General features: G+C 41.0%; 2 protein-coding genes across 3 annotated transcripts; one reads left to right on the forward strand and one right to left on the reverse strand.

The window, feature by feature from the left end:
- The first annotated feature begins 8,937 nt into the window (after positions 1-8,937).
- LOC133451263 (uncharacterized) lies at positions 8,938-13,364 on the forward strand. Its single transcript, XM_061730233.1, has 7 exons — positions 8,938-9,006; positions 9,094-9,326; positions 9,419-9,545; positions 9,652-9,735; positions 9,920-10,128; positions 10,261-10,580; positions 10,684-13,364. Exons 1-6 carry the CDS (start codon positions 8,938-8,940, stop codon positions 10,289-10,291), a joined length of 753 nt encoding a protein of 250 aa, XP_061586217.1. The 3' UTR covers positions 10,292-10,580; positions 10,684-13,364.
- Positions 11,833-19,413, reverse strand: ccdc117 (coiled-coil domain containing 117). Of its 2 annotated transcripts, XM_061729174.1 has the most exons (6): positions 19,121-19,413; positions 18,681-18,753; positions 17,949-17,996; positions 17,593-17,859; positions 12,773-12,919; positions 11,833-12,637 (listed from the first exon to the last, which is right to left on the reverse strand). In XM_061729174.1, exons 2-6 carry the CDS (start codon positions 18,710-18,712, stop codon positions 12,397-12,399), a joined length of 735 nt encoding a protein of 244 aa, XP_061585158.1. In that variant the 5' UTR covers positions 18,713-18,753; positions 19,121-19,413; the 3' UTR covers positions 11,833-12,396. The 2 variants fall into 2 exon arrangements, with proteins under 2 accessions (XP_061585158.1, XP_061585156.1); XM_061729172.1 differs by having other exon boundaries at positions 18,681-19,413.
- Positions 19,414-19,459: the final 46 nt, after the last annotated feature.

The following is a 19,459-nucleotide window of genomic DNA, read 5'->3' on the forward strand; positions in this document are numbered from 1 at the left end:
TATGTTGCTCAAGTTCTTTGTATTTGATCTAGAAATGTGAGAAAGATGAGGAGACACTAAGGTTGAAGAGGTCTCGCATCAAAGATGCTGAGTTAGGGCTCTCCAAACTCCAGGAGGAAAGGAAGGTAAAGGCGCATCATCTTTACAGGAGCTTAAAAGTACCACATTTAGAGGTATTACTGATATTCACAGCTGATGCCTTTTGTCCCAGCTGGCCATGCAGCGATTAGAGCGACAGAGTGCAGAAACGACACAAATGGACAAAGACAAGAGGATTTTGGAGTCAGTTCTGAGAGAAAGAAGGGCAGAGAAGGAGTCTGTTAGGTACGAAGTCAACTCTTATCCGTCTCTCATAGAGCCACATGCAGCTACAAAATGTGCTTGCATGTGAAACAAAAATCCTTAAAATAGTAAAACATTACTTGTATTTTATTGTGTTTTAGTTGTCAGCTGCAAAGGCATAGAGATTTATGTCTCCTTAAGGTCAGAGATCCTGAAGAAGCTCTGGCAACTCTACATCAATGTAAACAGACTTTAAAAGAGGAATCCTGCACAAACACGGTGATCAGAGCCAACTTTAGAAACATGTCTCACTGTTCTTACTTTTAACATATAAATAGTTTTTTAACTATTCTTCTTTAATTAAACTGCTTCAGAAACAGAGCAGTGCCATCGTGTCAGTACTGGAGCGCCAGGAGATGGAGCGACAGCTGGATAACACCAAAACAGAACTGTTTGCTGAGCAGCGACGTGCCAGAGAGAAGATTGAGTACCTTGAAGAGGTTAAGTATTAAAGTCTAATATAAGAGCTGAATTACAACCACAAACCACAACATTTTTCATAAGTTGGTTATTCCACATCAACTCACCCAACACGGTTCATGCTGTGGATTTTCAAGAAAAATATTTAATCTTGAAACTATTAAGTTCATGATTACATTTTAATGCACTGCTCCAAATAATGTTTTGAATTTTGAACTCATCAAGTGAGGCTCTGAGGTCTAATTTTTTTATGTGAGGAAAACCAATTAAATAATATTACATTTTAGAACTATTCAATTTTTTTGGATGGGTAATGGTTTTATTCAACAAGCAATTAAGAAATTCAGTTAATCACTCAATAAAATAAAAGACAACGCTTTGACCTTTTGTATTTTTTTCCCAAATCTTTGTAGGTTTTTGTTTTCATGTACAGTAAATGTCAGACATAGTCTTGTTGCCATAAATCCCTGTATTTTTATGTATTTTTTGTTTCTTGTATGTGTGATCTCGGAGCAGAAGTTGGAGGAGAGTCATGAGGAGCTAGACAGGTCCACAGAGACAGAGAGCTCTCTGAGAAACAGATGTGCTTGTTTGGAGGAAAAACAGATCGAGAAAACCAAACAGATTGAGGTGACTTTCATTAACATACTAATTTCTTTCTCTTTTTTTTTTTTCATTTGCAACGCTGTTTCTAAAATTGTTGGAATGCTGTGAAAAATCTAAATAAAATCAGAATGCAATTGTAGCAGACCTTGGATTTGAAGAAAGGTAGAGAGTCTCGACTGATGTGTAAGGTTTGTTTATTGAAGTCGCATCCAGAATCATGCCGACAGAGTCCTTACGACACCGTGAAAACTATATAGAAAAAAGGATAAACAATTCATAAAACTAGTTTCCACAGCGCGTATAGAAAACTCATGAATGAAACAGTTATTCATTTAATAATACAATGTTAAAAACATACACAACTAGATGGAATTGTCAAAGGAAACAACCAGAAAACAAAAACAAATATCGTACCTCGCTGCGCTCTCCAAGGAATGCGAAATAACAAACTCCTTTCCTCTCGCACAAACAGAGCAGCCCTGAAAAGGTGATTGTCTGTTCGTCACCATCAACACCAAAAATGTATGGACTGACCGGGACAGAGCCACAGATAACAAAAGGGGCCCAATCCTGTATGAAATGCCCAGGGAAGTTTTAAGGTTCTCCCGGCTGCCATGAAGCCAGCTGATCATCAACAGCTGGAGCCGCCCGCCGGACCTTTTAAATAATGTGGGCGGATTTCCGGTCAATTTACATACAAATCATATTAAATACAATATATACACAAAAGAAATTACAATTTTAAGACACATCCAAAGAATAATCAACTGAAATTATACTCATAAGAAATCCAATGTTTATCATAAAGAAAAATGCATCAACTAAACAAATTGACTCAATATGGTCCTTTACACTCCCACCAATCATTCAATCCAAAACCTTTCCATATTTATGAATTATTTAAGTCTTCAGGACCATTTAATCCTTAAAACGTGCAAAATAACATGGTTTACTATGCTAAGGGCCAAATGTACATGTCTGCGTACGCATGTTTCGCATGTCATTGTTCACTTTCCAGGAGCAGCACCAATTTTTGAACTGCTCTCTCCATGATGGTGAGCTTTTCTCCTCAACAACCTCACTCATCCTCGCCAGCAGCTCATCCCTCTCTCGAGTGAGCTGTTCAATCTCATCCTCAAGGTGTCGTACCTTGTTAGCTCCCTGTTCGTTCAGGGCTTGATATTGTACAACAAAGTCCTTTGTTTTCTCACCCAGTTCTGTCTCTACGGTGCGAAGCATGTCCCCCGTGTGGTGACACTCAGCTATGACAGTGTTTCGCTCTCCGATCAGTTCCTCACACTGGTTTCTCGAGTCCTGGTTCAGGTTTTGATGCTCCTCGCTGTGCTGGGAGTTTTGGTCTTGGGTTGAACTGGTAAGTGGCTCTACATCTTGATCTCGCCGGTCAAGGTTAATGACCATTACACCTTCAGTAGGAGCACCAGCCTTGGCCATTTGCATCTCATGGATGTTGAACTCCAGCTCCTCCTTTTCCATTTGAAAGTCTTCTTTGGCTCTCTCCAGCTCTGCCTCAAGCTCGCCCTTCACATTACTGATCGGAGTGAGCTCATCCTGCGACATGGTGTTCTGGGCTTGAAGATCATCAAGTGTTGCCGTTACCTTGCTGATCTCTGTTTCTTCTCCTTCGCCAATACTGGGGTCAACTTGACTGGCTCTAGACAGCTCCAGCATTTTGGCAATCCCAGAACCACGGGCAGGTTCCTCATCTTCCTCTTGAACATCCTGCAGGAAGCTTTCTTTGAGGGCAGGCTGCTCAGTCAGCTCCTCGTGGAGCATCAGGAGACGTTCCCTCTTGATCTCACAGTCCTCTTCCAGAGCTCTCATTTCCTCCTCGTGCTGCAGACTCTTCTGAGCCAGCTCCTGGTGTTTGCACTGGGATTCCTCAATGGTGGTTTCTAGGACTTTGATCTTCCTTTGCCTGTCGAGGTGAGGATTTGCGGCTCCTATAATACTCCAACCCAGCTCAGTTTTCTGTGCAAATGGTTCATTCTCACTGCCTCCAACAACTTCAAGGGGAGCTAAGGCTGAAGGACAGTCGTATCCGATCAACAGCCCTACCTCACAATCTTGAAGCGCTGGCAACTCGTTGGCAAGATGTTTGAGATGTGGCCATTGCCATGCTGTGGTCTTTGTTGGAATAGAGGACATATCAACAGGGATAAAGTCACGTGTGTATGCTTGTCGTAGTTGCAAGTGGTTTCCACGATTAAAGCTTCGAACTTGCAAACCACAGACGCTTTGACTTGGTATTACTGTATCTATGGCAGTCATTGTACTGAGTTTTAACTGGAGTGGTCGAGTCATAACATTTAGTTCTTTGGTAAGACTTTCCAAGACAAAGGATGAATCACTCTGCGTATCAAGAAGAGCGTATGTGAGGATTTCCTTCTGAGGTTCTCCATCGAATGACAAGAAGACTGGGACGATACTAGAAGTGGCAGACGCCTTACGGATAAGTCTATGTGACAAGGCTTCATGAACTTCCGTACTTGGTTCTTCTTCTGTGGGAGCATCTTCTGCTGTGTCTCCACTCTGCCCTTCTCCCACCATGTGCAGGCAAGTGGGATGTCGTCGACCACACACTCCACAGATATGTCTAGTTCTACACTCCTTTGCAAAGTGTCCTTTGCGTAAACATCCAAAGCAGAGACGATTTTGATGTATAAATGATCTTTTTTCTCCCATTGACTGAGAGGCAAAGAGGGGGCACTTAGCGATGCCATGCAGCTCTTCCTTACAGACAATGCATGGTAGCCTTGACTTAGAAACAGAGTCAGAAAAATGTTCTGACATCTTGAATGTCTGATTTTTAGCTTGGGCATTAGTGCTAAGGGACTTTACTCCTTTGGGAAATGTATCATCTGATGATCTAGCGCTAAACAAGAAGGGTGAGGCAATAGGATTACAGGCTATGCGAGCCTCCTTCTGCACAAACTCAGCAAAGTGTTCAAAGCTTGGATACTCTTCAGATTTATCAAGCTCTTCCACAGCAATTCTGCTCCATTTGCGCACAACCCAATCTGGTAACTTCTTCAAAAGCTTATGATTTTCTTCGCTGTCATTTAAGATAGACAGCCCTTTAACATGAGGCATGGCCTCTACACAGCCTTTTAGAAAGTCCGAAAAATCTCTGAGAGCAAGGGGGTCGTTTGGACCAATTTTAGGCCATTTCATCAGCTTATCTCGAAAAGCTTTCTGAACAACGAATGGATTGCCGTACCTGTCCTTTAAAACAGACCAGGCACCTTTATAAGCATCTTCAGAGCTCCGATAGAAGAATCCCTCTACAGCCTTACGTGCCTCACCAGCAAGGTAGCTTTTCAGATACAGCATTTTTTCGCTTGCAGGAATAGGTTTAGAGTCAATCAAAGTTGTAAATGACACCTTAAAGTCCACAAATTTCAAAGGATCGCCAGCGAATGTGGTAGGCTCAGGAACAGGGAGGCGATTTAAGGAGAGTGAATTTGCGATTGTTTCAGCAAAGATGGCTACTGTGTCTAGATGACTATTTAAATTCCTAGGAGGAGTCACTCTAACAGGGTCTGGATTGTCAGGCTCATAAGCAGCATCACCTTCAATTTGATTGTATGTTTGAACACGAGCTGCAGCCACTTTAACATCCATTTCGACTTCCATCAGTTTCAGCCTTGTTTTCTCCTCTTGCAATTTCAAGTCAACTTCCGCCTGCCTTTGCTTTAATTGTACCAACAGTTGTGACTCATGGAGTTTCCAATCACTCTCCAGTTTGCTAAGTTTGGCTTGCTGGACTTGTATCTCCAGCATTGCTTTTGCTTGCTCGCATTTAGCTGCAAGGTCTGCTTCTGCATCTGCTCGTTTTGAGGCTCTAGAAATGACTGACAAGTTATCTTCCCTTTCATCAATAACAGTCTCTGTGTTAGTTCCGCCAAAGATCGACCCATGATCATCTCGATTTAAAATCATTCTCACTCTTTGCTTCTCAGTTTCAGGGTTAAAGGTGTTTTGATCAAGGCCTCTGTCCAGTCGTCTACTCACAAGGTCAGCAATCTCTGTAGTCAGCGTATTACAAGCATCCATTTTCTGTATAATGTCAGGAGTATGAAGAGAGTTCCGCAGGAGTGGTCCGTAACTTTGGCTTACTCGATCATATCCACCTTGAACTCGTTTGTTTATATCTTCCAAATCCTCCTTGACACAGAATCTCTTTAGCTTTGTCCTGGCTTCTTTAGCCATCTGCTTCCAGGATTCATAAGCCTTTATGAATGCCGTTATGTGCCATTTAGTTCCTGCTTCACGCATTTGTTTACCCTTTTCTGTGAGCTGCCGCTCACGGCCACTGGGGGTCGATTCTTGTGCGTCATTAGGCTTTTCATTTTGATTTCCCTCCTTTGATGACATCATTTAATATGATTGATCACTTGACTTGACTAAATGCAAAAATATGAATGTAGCACAGGTTGCGATTTAAGCATTAAAAAACCCCTACAGAATTGTAGAATTGAATTATCAAAAAAACGCTACCGAATCATGTAGTCTGAGGGGAATTAAGCTCACTATTTAACATTCAATAAATATTTACCATAGACTACGATTTCATCCAAAAATTAACATCGGATTTTACACAAAGTCAACATATCAGTTAACTGCTCATCATTTACATAGACCGTCCATATATTTAAAATAAAGTTTCAATCACAAACATTTGAATATTTTCACGTGGCAACACATTCAAAATATCATCAAGCAATTGTTACATTTGTTTTCTGAAAGTCCATTCCACCCTTTTCAGTCCGTTTGGGAATAATCCTTTTCGGTTCAGTTCGTCGGGTGCGTTTATCAAACACCGTCTCTCACCATGGGTTCGCTGCTCACGCCGTTGACGTATCACTCACCACGCCGAGTTTTCACTGTAGCAGACCTTGGATTTGAAGAAAGGTAGAGAGTCTCGACTGATGTGTAAGGTTTGTTTATTGAAGTCGCATCCAGAATCATGCCGACAGAGTCCTTACGACACCGTGAAAACTATATAGAAAAAAGGATAAACAATTCATAAAACTAGTTTCCACAGCGCGTATAGAAAACTCATGAATGAAACAGTTATTCATTTAATAATACAATGTTAAAAACATACACAACTAGATGGAATTGTCAAAGGAAACAACCAGAAAACAAAAACAAATATCGTACCTCGCTGCGCTCTCCAAGGAATGCGAAATAACAAACTCCTTTCCTCTCGCACAAACAGAGCAGCCCTGAAAAGGTGATTGTCTGTTCGTCACCATCAACACCAAAAATGTATGGACTGACCGGGACAGAGCCACAGATAACAAAAGGGGCCCAATCCTGTATGAAATGCCCAGGGAAGTTTTAAGGTTCTCCCGGCTGCCATGAAGCCAGCTGATCATCAACAGCTGGAGCCGCCCGCCGGACCTTTTAAATAATGTGGGCGGATTTCCGGTCAATTTACATACAAATCATATTAAATACAATATATACACAAAAGAAATTACAATTTTAAGACACATCCAAAGAATAATCAACTGAAATTATACTCATAAGAAATCCAATGTTTATCATAAAGAAAAATGCATCAACTAAACAAATTGACTCAATATGGTCCTTTACAGCAATATTTGAAAAATTATTTCTAATCTTAATGGTAAACTGAGCAAAAATTCCAAATCAAATGTTAAAACCAAAAAATGTGGGTCACCGGGACGCTCCCACTGTTGAGCAGGTGTCTCATTTATGGAGACGGCAGATTCAGATCCTGGCTTGCTGCCCTGTGCTGCAAGTTTTTCCTCTTCTCTCCGCCCTCATTTCCTGTCTCATCACTGTCAATAAAGGCCTTGGGAGCAGCAAAGTCTTAAAACAAGAAAAAAAAAAACGGAGACATCTTTTTTTTGTAATATCTGCTCATTTTAAATTTGATGCTTGCAGTGAATCATCTCTTCTTTCAATAAAACATTGAAGGTGTTTGTTTCATTCATGCTTGATATAAGACACCAGCAGGTATGAGCTACCGCTGTCATATGATTTAGCTTCATACTTGTTTTCAGCAGCAATGCCAGCAGAACTTAATGTTTAAATTCAGCCGACCACAAGTCAGCCAACTGCGTCTCCTCTTTCATCTGAAACTAGTTCAGGTCCTGAGACGGCAGTGACATGGCTACTGGATCTTGTTTATGTTTTCTTTTTTGATGTAGCACATGTACACATGGGGGTCAGAATCGTGTTTGTTCTCAATCCAGTGGTACTCAAGGGTTTTAAGAACCAGTAACTCAAAACTAAGGCCCTCTTGCAAAGACTTCCCAAACCAAAAACAAAAATCAGTCAGTCTTTCATGGAGTGGTGAACTGTTAAGCATCTGAGGGCACATTTTTGCATTCTGTTCATTCGCACTTTTTTTCTTGACTTTTTGGCTAAAAAACTTGTTGCCTCTCTTGTCTCTCACTGATAGGCGCTTGAGGTCCAACAGAATAAGCTGCAGCATGAACTAAAAGAATGTAAGATCAGAGTGGCAATTCTGGACCAGATGTTGGCTCAGAAAGAACTGCAGCTGTTAGATCTGCAGGAACATTGTTGGGTGCTGCAAGCAGAAAGAGATGAACTGCAGAGGGAGCTAGAGCCCTTGAAAGGTCACGTCAAAGAGCTGAAGGAGGCCCCGGAACAGGCACACTCTAGGATGGTAAATGTTTTGGGACACAACAGGGTTGGGTGCAGCTTTGGCTCATTGGCTGATAATCCTGAATGTGAAAAATGACAAATGTGGCCTTTAATTGCATGTTAATTCAGCAAGCTAAAGAAGAGGAAGTTAATGCTTTGAGCAAAGAGACACTGGTTCTTACACAAGATGTTGAGTTCAAGCACACTTCCCCTCAGGTCAGTGTGTTTCCCTGAACATACCTCAGCTTGAACTGCTCAATGTGTTTTATCCAAAATGCATAGGCTACTGTATGTTTGGGTGCTTCCAGTAGTAACTAAACTTAACTCTTCTGTGATCGTATAAGGTAATGGTATAATAGAGATTACAGAAGAACAGGAGACAGGAGAATAGATAAATTAACAACAGTTAATCCTGTTATGCAGCAGAAAGATAAAGAAATAATTGGACTACGAACAATACTGCAACAGGAAAGAGAAGCAGCAAAGAAGCGTGAAAAGGAGCTGCAAATAGAGATCTTGGAAAAGGTGCATTAATAATCTTATGCCTAATATGCATGTTCAAGCTTTCTTCTTATAATTGCAACAACTGCCTACTCTGATGACATTCAGGTTCACAAAGCAGTGGAAGAGGAGAGGAGGAAGTGTGAGGCAGAACAACAGGAAGCTGCGCAGGTGTACCGTAGGACTCTGGAAGAGCAGCTGGAAAACTTGAGGAGTGAGATGGAGCGAGAGAGGAGTAAATCACTGGCTCTCCAGCATCAAATGGAAGAACTAAAAACAGTAAGCTGACTCGCAACCATGGCATGAGAAGATTAAGGTAGTAAATTAGAGTGAATTTAGTTTCATTGTTGTTTATTTTATTCTATAAGAAACTAAAGGTATTGGGTAGTGAACACTTTGTAGAGTATGGGGAGCATTCATCTTTGTTGGCAGCAGTGTAAAAAATCCCTGAAAGAGCAGCACCAGGGTGAGCTAGTGTTGAAACACACCTGCAGGAAGGAGTCATGAGGAGTCATTCACTTCTCTGTGGAAGAAGCTGACGTGTGGTGTGTGTGGTCACAGCAGAATCAGAAAACCGTGCAGCGGCCCAAGGTCCATGTTCAACTGGCAGTGAACGAGAGTGACAGGCTCCAGGCCGTGCTCGAGGAAACGGAGAGGAGCCATAAGCTGTTCAGAGGCGAGATGGAGCAGCAGCTTCGACGCTGGGCCAAGCAGCTGACGGCGGAGTACCAGCAGCTGCACCTCTTAGTGGAGCAAAGTGGAGCCAAACAAGGAGCTGCACAGCTGCCTCTGAAGTACTATTTACACATTCATGTATATATATATATACTTGATTTAGAATGAAGTAAACATTTTGATGCTTTGTTTGTTTCTTTGTATGATGTAGTCTTACAGTAACTGAGGCTCTTGCACACCTGAGAACACTGCGAGAGGAGTTTACACACTTTATCAACCACCTTCAGCAGGAGCTGGATTCACAGAAACAATCCTATGAGCAGTTAAGAAAAGACAAGGTATAATTTTGACTTTTAATATAGTGCTTTAAAGATGTGCAAAATACATGTCTGTAAATATTTTTTTTATTATATTATATTATATATTATTTTATTTTTTTATAAGGATCAAGAGCTGCATTTCCAGAAACAGCAGCTGTGGCTGGAGAGAGATCAGGCTTTGAATTCTGTAAAAGAGCGACTCATTCAGGTGTGGACTTGCACACTTTAACACTTTTATTTATATATGTGTGTATGTGTGTATGTGTATATCTGTGTGTGTGTGTATGTATGTATGTATGTATGTATGTATGTATGTATGTATGTATGTATGTATGTATGTATATATATATAGAATACATCATTATTGAGATGTTTTTCTTACTTTTGTTCAGGAGCACATTGAGGAGTTGAGCAGTCTGAACTGGGGTCTTGTGAGCGGTGGGGGAGCTGAGGGAGGAGCGGCAGCTTCTCTCCGCAGGCAGCTGAGAGCCAAAGATCTGCAGCTCAGGCGGGTTCAGAGGAGTATGGCTCAGTGGAGGGAGCAGACCGCAGCTCGCCTGGCTTGCAAGTTTGAGGAAGAAATGACAGCTGAACTGGAAAGGTGTCACGCTCTACGTAAATACAGCAATCTTCAAAACCAAGACACATCATTTCCCACTTCTTATATTTGAATCTTGTTTGATGTGAAAAAAGTTCTGTGTTCAAACTTTGGACAATGCTTGCTGTCCCACAGGTGCAAGGCAAGGTTTATACGGGACAGGTAATGTGTCTACGTGTCTGTGGCTGATTAATGACATACTAACCAACCGAGTGTCCTCGCAAAAGCATGATCGCACTTCCACTCACAGTGACAGGCTGTTCAGACTACAGATGTAACATTAACTACACATTTCTCCATATATCTTTACTTTATTACTTTATATATCTTTACTGACTTATATATCTTTACTGACGGTCCAAACGTTTCAAGGGAAGGTTTTATTGTCTTCTAGAAAACACTCAAAAAGTGAGGCCCAAAGAAGAAAGGACACTTGGTGCAAATGTAGGTGCAGTGTAAGTATCAAGATCAATCTTTTACGACATTTTTTTTGTTTGTTTGTTTGTTTGACCAATAAACCTATGGAAACCTCATCTGCTTGTGATCTCCTCCCATCAGGAAACAGAAAGAGCAGTTTGTTCTCCATGCATTCATGGGGTGGACTCTGCCTGCAGCTACATCCCCTCAGACACGGCTTCGTTGAAGCTGCTATGTTTCCTCCAGAGCAGAGTGAAGCAGCTCAGTGTGGAGAACCAGAACTTCACCATCTCCTCCAGATGAAACGCCTTTATTTATTGCAGTGAGTGCGCTCTCTCAACTGCAGGGGAATTTTTGATAACTGATTTTATTTTGGTTTGTTTCTGCAATTACTGATATCCCCCTCACAAATCACACAGGGTAAAGCTGATGCTGAGAATCACAGCCGGTCGTTGAGCAGTGCAGTCTGAAGTGAAGGACATGAAGCCTAATGAAACCACGCCAGCGATACGATGTCCTTTAAAATGTCAAAGTTCTTCCAAGTATTTTAAAGCTCTTATGTGACCATGGATATGAGTCATGCAGTTTCATGTACAAAAGGTAGCAGATTAACAAGCAGGTCACAGTGACAGATGACACAACCAGGCCATCAAGGTCTCGTCTGTCTCTGCTGAGCCAGTCACATTTGATAGCTTATGAGTATAGTGAACTGTGAATGAGTGATGAAGGGACATGCCAGCAGAGACTAAGATCATGTGAGTTATGTCAAATAACCTCATAAAGATGACACGACCTTGAGGGAATCCTATGTATAATTTGTAATGATATATTATTCATAGTGAGTTAAAAGAAACTGATTTAATTAGTGTTTAATGAGTCTTTATTTTATCTTTTAATCTGTCAACCATACCAAGTATTTGAGAAGACTGGATATGTTTTTTTCCTATTCCATCACGACTGCAAAGAAGTTAATGTAGGACCACTGTTTAATGTTCATATCACCATTTAAATACACAGTCAACATAACTGACATTGACTGTGGTACCAGAGTGAATTATCTTATTTAGCTTGACAAATGGGGCACTATAAGGTTTATAACCTCACTACTGGTTTGTTAGTTACTCTTGACCATTCTCTATGTGAAAGTACACTACAGGGTCAGTTTTCAGAGCACTAACTTGAGTCGTTAATGATCCTAATCTCACTTTAGGCAATGTTACAAACATCACAACTCAGCTGAGTTGGAGGGTTGCTTGCAGCATTCAAGAAACATTTCAAACATCCCTGAGTGATGTTGCATGAACATTGCAGCTTTATTACAAAACAAAGAATATTAATAACACTTCATAGCTGGTTGAAATGCTGGTGACATACGTATGGAAAATACAAACGGCTAATAATAAAAACCAACTTGCATTTCCGTAACGTCTTTAAATTCTTCAAAGATCACAGATGAAATATCTTTCACTAGATGATCATCTTACTGTTATGAAATAACTGCAAACACAAAGCCGGGAACAGCTTGTAGTGTCCAGTTAGCAATGCCCAGAGGTGCAGAATAAAAAAATCCAGATGTTCCACACTGATGTTTGACAAAGAGGAAAGTCCTATTCACAATACATCAATATGAAACCAAGCAGAATGTACAAAATGTGAATTGTGTTTATTCAGGTGTGTTACATGAATAAAGCTGTACGAATAAGTTGCCCGTTACATGATGCACGTACCTATCTGCGATGAAGCTCAGAGAAACAGCTCAAAATGGCACAAAATGAATCACCTCTATTCTGATTTGAATGATGTCACTTATTCAGTCCTTGATTTTGGCATTGCTTGTAAACTCACAAAACACCTTTACATTTCCATGTCCTCCTCTCCAGAGTTAACAACAGGGACGTTGTATAGTGGAGAGTGCGTGTCTGCAGGTGGACTTGAAGGACTAAGTGGACTGTGAGGGGTGGGGGATGGACATGGAGTCGGGAGCTGCCGACATACTGTCTGTTGTTTACGTTGTTTCTGTAACGAGTCCTTCAGCCTCCGACAGAAAGGATCCTCCGGAGGACGCCATAGCACCAGCTCCATACCTGAATGACTCCTGGAAGCACGAGGAAGAAGAAAGTGAAGCAGAAACGAGCATCAGACGGGGGATAAAAACATAAACTTGAGGACAAGTTGACTAATAGCATTGATTCACCATTAAGATATTCCAGTGACAATAAGGAGCACTTACACAGACTGGGCCACAGTGTGGGGGAGGATGTCACTGATGCCCCGCTGAAGACCCTCCTTTAAACTGTCCGAGAGCACCAGCACTGGCCGTCTCTGAGCCGGCTCTACATCCAGATCGTCATTCTCGTCGTCATCTTCAAGTGTTATTCTACAATACACAAGCATCACAGTTTAACATGAATATTTTGTCAAAGCCACAGGATACAGTGATGAGGGCAGATTTACAACCTAAAATCTGGAAAAGATGGGATGATAAAGAAAATAACAATAGCAGGAATTCTTACATTTACTTTGACTTTTATTTCTTGATGGTACAAATTCAAGACATCTTGTGTGCATCAGAAAAAGAAAAAAACTTTGGATGGTACAATGATCAATGCTGTGCTTCCTTCTTACGTCTAAAAGGTGTATTGGGGACATTAATAAGTGCCCAGGTCAAAGCAGAAGCACTGGGGGGACCGAGCCTTTTAAGTTGCCGGCCCCAGGCTCTGGAATAAACTTCCCTGTGAGTAACGTGCGATCTCTGACCTGGCCCTTTTTAAATCCAAAATGAAAACATATTTATTCAGGATGGCTTTTAATACCCAGTAGTGTGGTGAACACTTCTTTTATACTTGATGTTTTATATGTTCATATGTTTTATTCTTGTTTTATTTTGCTGATTGTATGTTATGTAAAGCACTTTGGTTCACCTGTAGGTCGATGTAAGGTGCTATATAAATAAAGTAAATTTACATTTACATTAAGCAATGAAGCATTACTGTTATTTTACAATTCTTCCTCCAAATACATCATGTATGAAACAATACGGTGTCATCACTGTCACAGGTTTTTTGTTCTGAAGTTCTTGACATGTTCCCCATTGGGGACAGGTCAGGAAAGCAGACAGGCGAGGCCAGAACCTGCACCCTGTTTTTCCTCAGCAGTGCCTTTGTAACTTCTGCAGAATGTGGTTTTGCTTCGTTTTGAAATGCATGGATGTCCCTGGGAAAGATGTGGGCTAAAGGGGGGCGGTGACTTTTCTACATTAATGCTGCCATGACACAACTGCTAGTGACCTTTACCAAGGGGAATAATACAAGACAAAAGTACTTATGTGTTGATAACAGCTTTGGCAACTTTTATCCTCGCATGTAACACCCACTTCTTCCCCCCAAAAAAGAAAGATTTCCCAAAGAAATCCTGTTCATGTGGTTGTGGCTGTTGATGAAAGACAGATCTTTATGCATTGCAATCTGAGGGATCACAGGTGTCCAGCTGAGATTTGCTCCACTGCCCTTTACAGTGAAATTCCTCCAGATTCTTTGAACTGTTATATAATATTACACAGTGTAAAAGGGGAAATGTGCAAACAGTTTTTCTTGTAAAGTGGAGACCCTCAGATCATCTTTGCTCCTCAAAAACTTAACTCAGTTCAGGCTCACAACGATAATCAGTACAATCAACTGCTGATTAACCTTTTTTTTTTCCTTTCATCTCCTTAGTAGCGATAAACTGCCCATGAACAAACATATTTTTGGATGTGTTGAAGGGTTGAAATGCAAATACAAATGTATATTAAAAAAGAAATTAGGTTGATGACGAAAAAAAAAAAGAATCTTCCATCCATCTTCTTCTGCTTATCCAGTATTGTGTCGCTGGGTCGGCAGTCTTAGCAGAGATGCCCAGACTTCCCTTAGCCCAGACACTTCCTCCAGCTATTCCGGGGGGAGTCTGAGGCGTTCCCAGGCCAGTCGTGAGACGTAGTCTCTCCAGCGAATAGTTGAATCACATTCTCCGGTCCCCTTTTTTTAAAAAGAGGGACCACCACCCCGGTTTGCCACTGTCCCCTTCCTCCATGCAATGTCGCAGAGAAGTGTTAACCAAGTCAGCCCTGCGACATCCAGACTTGAGGTACTCAGGACGAATGTCATCCACACCTGGTGCCTTGCCAGTGAGGAGCTTACAAACCACCTCAGTGACTTCTGCTTGGGTGATGGATGAGTACACCCCACAGTCCATTCTCTGCTTCTTTAAAGGAAGGCATGTCAGTCGGATTGAGGAGATCTTCTTAGTATTCTTTCCATGGTCTGAAAATGTCCCCAGTTGAGGTCAACAGTTCCCCATCAGCACTGTAAACAGTGGTGGCAGAGTACTGCTTCCCCTTTCTGAGGTGCTGGATGGTTCGCCAAAATATCTTCAGGGCTGACAGAAAGTCTTCCTCCATGGCCTCACCCAACTCCTCCCAGACCCGAGATTTTGCCTCCAGGACCGCCCGAGCCGCGGCTTGCTTGGCCTGCCGGCACCTATCGACTGCATCAGGAGTCTCACAGGCCAACATGGCCTGATCGGACTTCTTTTTCCGCCTGACAGCATCCCTTACTTCCGGTGTCCACCACCGGGTTTGGGGGTTGGTTTAGGCTGACCCATCCCAGGCCGGCTCCAGGGAGGGGCCGCGGTAACGCCGATCCAGGTGACTTAAAGGAGCTTGATGCAGGATTTATGAAAAAAAATCCGTATACATTTTAAGTTTTCTAGTAATGTCAGATGAAGCGTTCCAAACCAAAAAGAATGAGCCCTCTAGTGGATCTCTCCGTTGCCTTGAACAGGCTGTGTGCTGCAAAATGCGCTGCAATTCCGGGCCCGAATTTCGCGCGCTGTCCTGCGGATGTGACGTCAAATGACGCTGCATGCGCGTTCTCCCGTGCCGGCTTCGCTGTTGGCTGCAGTACCCCCAACGGTCGTCGTAGCGCTAATGAGTCTCATTTCTTATTCTTGCCTCAAGCTCCTTTAACGGTCCTTGGTTTTTTCATATCCATGTTATGACTAAGATCGGTTCATAAAATATCTTGAATTCATATAATTTGCAAAAGATTTTTGAAATGCATTGCATGCAGTCTTTTTTGCAATTCCATATCATCCCAACCGTTTCCTGATTTTAGATTGCACTTTCTATGTAAAGTTTACTTTTGATACACATGAACACACATGAAACCAGCTGCTTTCAGTTTTGACCCAAGCCATCAAAACTACACTGTGCTGCTTCTGGTTAAGTCACAAACAGGAAAAAAAATAAATAAATAATTACCTGTAGCCTGTTATTTCAGCAATATCAAATGTCCATCATGTTTATTATTTCAATTAAGATCATACAATCATAAACATACTGTATTGAGCTGTTTAAGTCAAATTTGTACATGGTACAGATTTTTGTGCAGTTATGGTCTAATAACACAATTATTCTGACACTGTTTTCGTACAGATGGAAGATTATCTTCCCCTCGGATAGGAATAAATGTTTAACTGTCCATAAGATAATATTAGTTATGTCATGAGCAGAATCAACCATCAACACTGTGACTGGAGATTTCAACTATAAATCTACAGAACACCAGCTGCAGTATTAGAAAGAAATCACACAGCTCATAAAATCAAAATAAAACATTGGAAGAACCTATCCTGGCTGCTGATTTTTTGTGGAGTTGGTGTCTGTTCAACTTGCATGCCAATTAAATGAGAAGTTAATGTAAGCTAGATGAAAAGACAGAACACACAAGAAGCTATTTACCATGTTTTTGTTCTTGTAAAGATCACAGGCCTGCCATGTTCTTTTTGTAACTGTGACGGCACCAAAAGAATAAATAACAACAATAATAATAATAATAATAATAATAATAATAATAATAATAATCTAATTCCGTGAGCCTGCGTCTCTTATCCAAAGATGTTTAACCCTGACAAAATGTATTTAATTTGTTTGGTGACATCATTGCCCTATCAAAAATACCACAGAGGACATAGGTCTTCAGTCTTTATTTTTAGGGACAGCTGCTTCACAAACTCTGACAGTGTCCAGGCCATTTATCTGAGACACTATGAGACAAGCAGGCTTGTTGGTCCCGTTTGTTTTTACCCCCTCAGTCATACTCAGCCCTTACGCAATGAACAAAGCATGTCTTGTGCTTAGTGTGTAAAAGCACTGGTCATTATTGGCTGTTTAGTCTTCAATATATGAGTTACTAAACATCAGAGAGCTGAGAGTAATTCTAAAATGGGAGAAAGGGAAAACATTACTCTGATATTTTCACTGGCATGCTACCTTGCTTTTCTTGAAATTAAGAATTTCATTCTAGTTCAAACATGATAGAAGAGACGGGGCAGGTCAGCGTCATCTGCCAGTGATTTGTTTAGAGTTTGGACCATATGAATACATGTTTCAGGAAATGAAAAGAACCATGCAGAGCCATACCCAAGGCTTTTTGAGGCCATGAAAAAGGTTGAGTTCTATTATTGCTAATTAACGCTTACTTTTGTACAGAAATTGTTCAATGTAAAAGGAATCCTGTAAAAGTATAGCCAATCTTACACTAGCCCTTCAGAAGTACAAAACAGAAAAAAGAAATAAAGAAAGTTTTTTTTCTATGGTAAATTGAATCTCTTCTCACCAAATCCATGTTGGAATTAATGAAAGTGCAATGAATCTTGTAGCATGAATTACACATGTATATTATGTGACATTTTATATTGTGTTTGTGTCTTTTTTCCTGAAGTAGAGAATAAACTCTTGTAACTTAATTCCTGATAAAATCATTGACTATTGCTCGGGGGTCGTGTTCTGGGTCTCTGGAAAGCACCTAGAGACAACCTGTGTTGTAATAAATGCTATATAAATAAAAAGACCCCACTACCAACTACACACCATAAGGTAACAACTTGGTTGGACATTACCAATTTGGGTTTAAAGGATGAGATGAAAATGTTAAAGATCTGACTTGTTTTACTAACAATTAGTATGGCTAGTTACAGATTTAAGTAGTCTTTTGTCAGAAGGTTTCTGCATACCTGTCTTCGATCTCCTGTAGTTTCTTCTGAGCTGCCTCCATCTCCATGCAACAGTTATTCGCCTCAGGCTGGGACAGGGAAAAGGACGGTTGTGACACGGTGAAGCTCTGTGTCGCTGAGCAGGTTTGTGAAGGAGTAAAGGCCACATGTTGTGCAGACGGAGAAGGACAGCCATTTGCTGTAATCCAGTCTGAACGAGTATTAGAATCCTCTGAAATGTCCACTTCTGCTGCAGACATTAATTTCCTCTTTTTGGCACTACAGCCCCTGATAAGACATTAACACATACATATTAAGACTCCAATCAGGAAGCTGCAGGTATTATTTAAGGACTTTATTTTGCATTTTTCACTTACTCATCATCTACTCTTCTCCTGTGCTTCCGGAGAGATCTTATTTCCCAGCTGTTTGGGGATAAAGAAACAAATGTGTCAAAACAGACAATACAGCCATCTCTGGTTAAAAAGGAAAAAGAAACATATACTTGGTACATCCCCCCCCAACGTACTTCCTTCAGTATCAATATTAATATTATAATATAATATTTATTGCAAAAGCATTACTGGATAAACTACCTCTGTACATATCCAATTTATTAAAATATTACTCTAGTAGCTATAACACTAGATCATCAGAGAAAATTCTCCTCAAGGTCCCTAGCACTCGAACAGAGTTGGGTAAATCGGCCTTTTCCTTTTATGCACCGCAAGCTTGGAATGAGCTACAACACATACTCAACTTCAAATATTTACCTTCTCTTAACATGTTCAAACATATGTTAAAATCATTGTTCACATAACAATGTCATTGTTTTTAATCAAGTGTCATTCTTTGTCATGAATTCTTTTTAGCTTTCTGATCCTTGTATGTTTTATGTTTGTTTGTTTTGATATGTTTTTATTTTATTTTTTGTAAAGTTACTTGTCCTTGTATGTATTTTCTTTTATATGAAAGTGAATTTATTTTTCTGCTGCCATCTTGACCAGGACTCCCTGGCAGAAAAGATATTGTATATCAACGGGACTTTCCTGGATAAATAAAGGATAAATAAATAAAACCAATCATCATCATCATCATCAATTACATACTTGTTTGCTGTTCTCTGTTGGTGGCCAGACATACACGGAGGTCCGAAGTCAAATTCAGGCAGGTTTGTGGGGCCTGAGAATGAAAACATGGCTGGCAGAAACTTCAGCTGACTGGAGCAGCAGGTGAAGCCTGGAGATTGTACTGCTTATTTGAGCACAGACGCGCAGACAACTATAAACGGGCCTGACATGAAAGATCAGAGTTGATACCAATCAGATAAGCTGATAAAGGTATACTTTTGCGACACATTAATCAGTTTGCTGGCTGTTATCTGGATACAACCCAAACGCCATACTGTTGCCTTCTGTCGCTGCTATTACGCTTTGATGCAAACTGGTAAAACATATCTAAAACCGTAAAGCAAAACCGAAGCTTGACCTCTGGATTTAACAACATATTTGTGCAAGTTAAGCGAACACATGAGGCGTTAGAGACCGACCTGTGCCAGTGCACCGCCCCTTGTTGACATCAATGTTTGGCTAGCTCGCCTGCAGTCAGGTCACTGTTTTCTTTTATATACTCACATTAGCACGCACAAACAGACACTGCACGCCTGAGCCTTGCTGCGCAAAATAAACATTAGTATCGTCAGGCAGAAACCAACACCAAATGTCCATATGGGGAACAAGAAATAGCCTGGGTTAAACTATCGTTGGCTGGTTATTCTGAAAAAGTGAGACGCGCTGAGAAAACTCGACCAGGTTCTGGTGAGCGCTGCGCTACGTGCGGGTTCGCGGGGGATTGTGGGAAATGTAGTTCGTTTTCTATCTCAGCTGTG

This window comes from Cololabis saira, chromosome 9 (assembly GCF_033807715.1).
Source record: "Cololabis saira isolate AMF1-May2022 chromosome 9, fColSai1.1, whole genome shotgun sequence".
NCBI classification, from domain to species: Eukaryota; Metazoa; Chordata; class Actinopteri; order Beloniformes; family Belonidae; genus Cololabis; species Cololabis saira.

What these genes read in the sequence shown, in the direction of transcription:
- LOC133451263 (XM_061730233.1), top strand. Translation starts at nt 8,938, where the DNA reads ATGGGGAGCATTCATCTTTGTTGGCAGCAGTGTAAAAAATCCCTGAAA. An exon ending in TAAAAGAGCGACTCATTCAG is followed by an intron (nt 9,736 to 9,919) that starts GTGTGGACTTGC and finishes ACTTTTGTTCAG; the next exon opens with GAGCACATTGAGGAGTTGAG. An exon ending in ATGACAGCTGAACTGGAAAG is followed by an intron (nt 10,129 to 10,260) that starts GTGTCACGCTCT and finishes GCTGTCCCACAG; the next exon opens with GTGCAAGGCAAGGTTTATAC.
- ccdc117 (XM_061729172.1), bottom strand. Translation starts at nt 18,769, where the DNA reads ATGTTTTCATTCTCAGGCCCCACAAACCTGCCTGAATTTGACTTCGGA. An exon ending in CAACAGAGAACAGCAAACAA is followed by an intron (nt 17,997 to 18,680) that starts GTATGTAATTGA and finishes ATCCCCAAACAG; the next exon opens with CTGGGAAATAAGATCTCTCC. An exon ending in CTACAGGAGATCGAAGACAG is followed by an intron (nt 12,920 to 17,592) that starts GTATGCAGAAAC and finishes TGTGTATTGTAG; the next exon opens with AATAACACTTGAAGATGACG.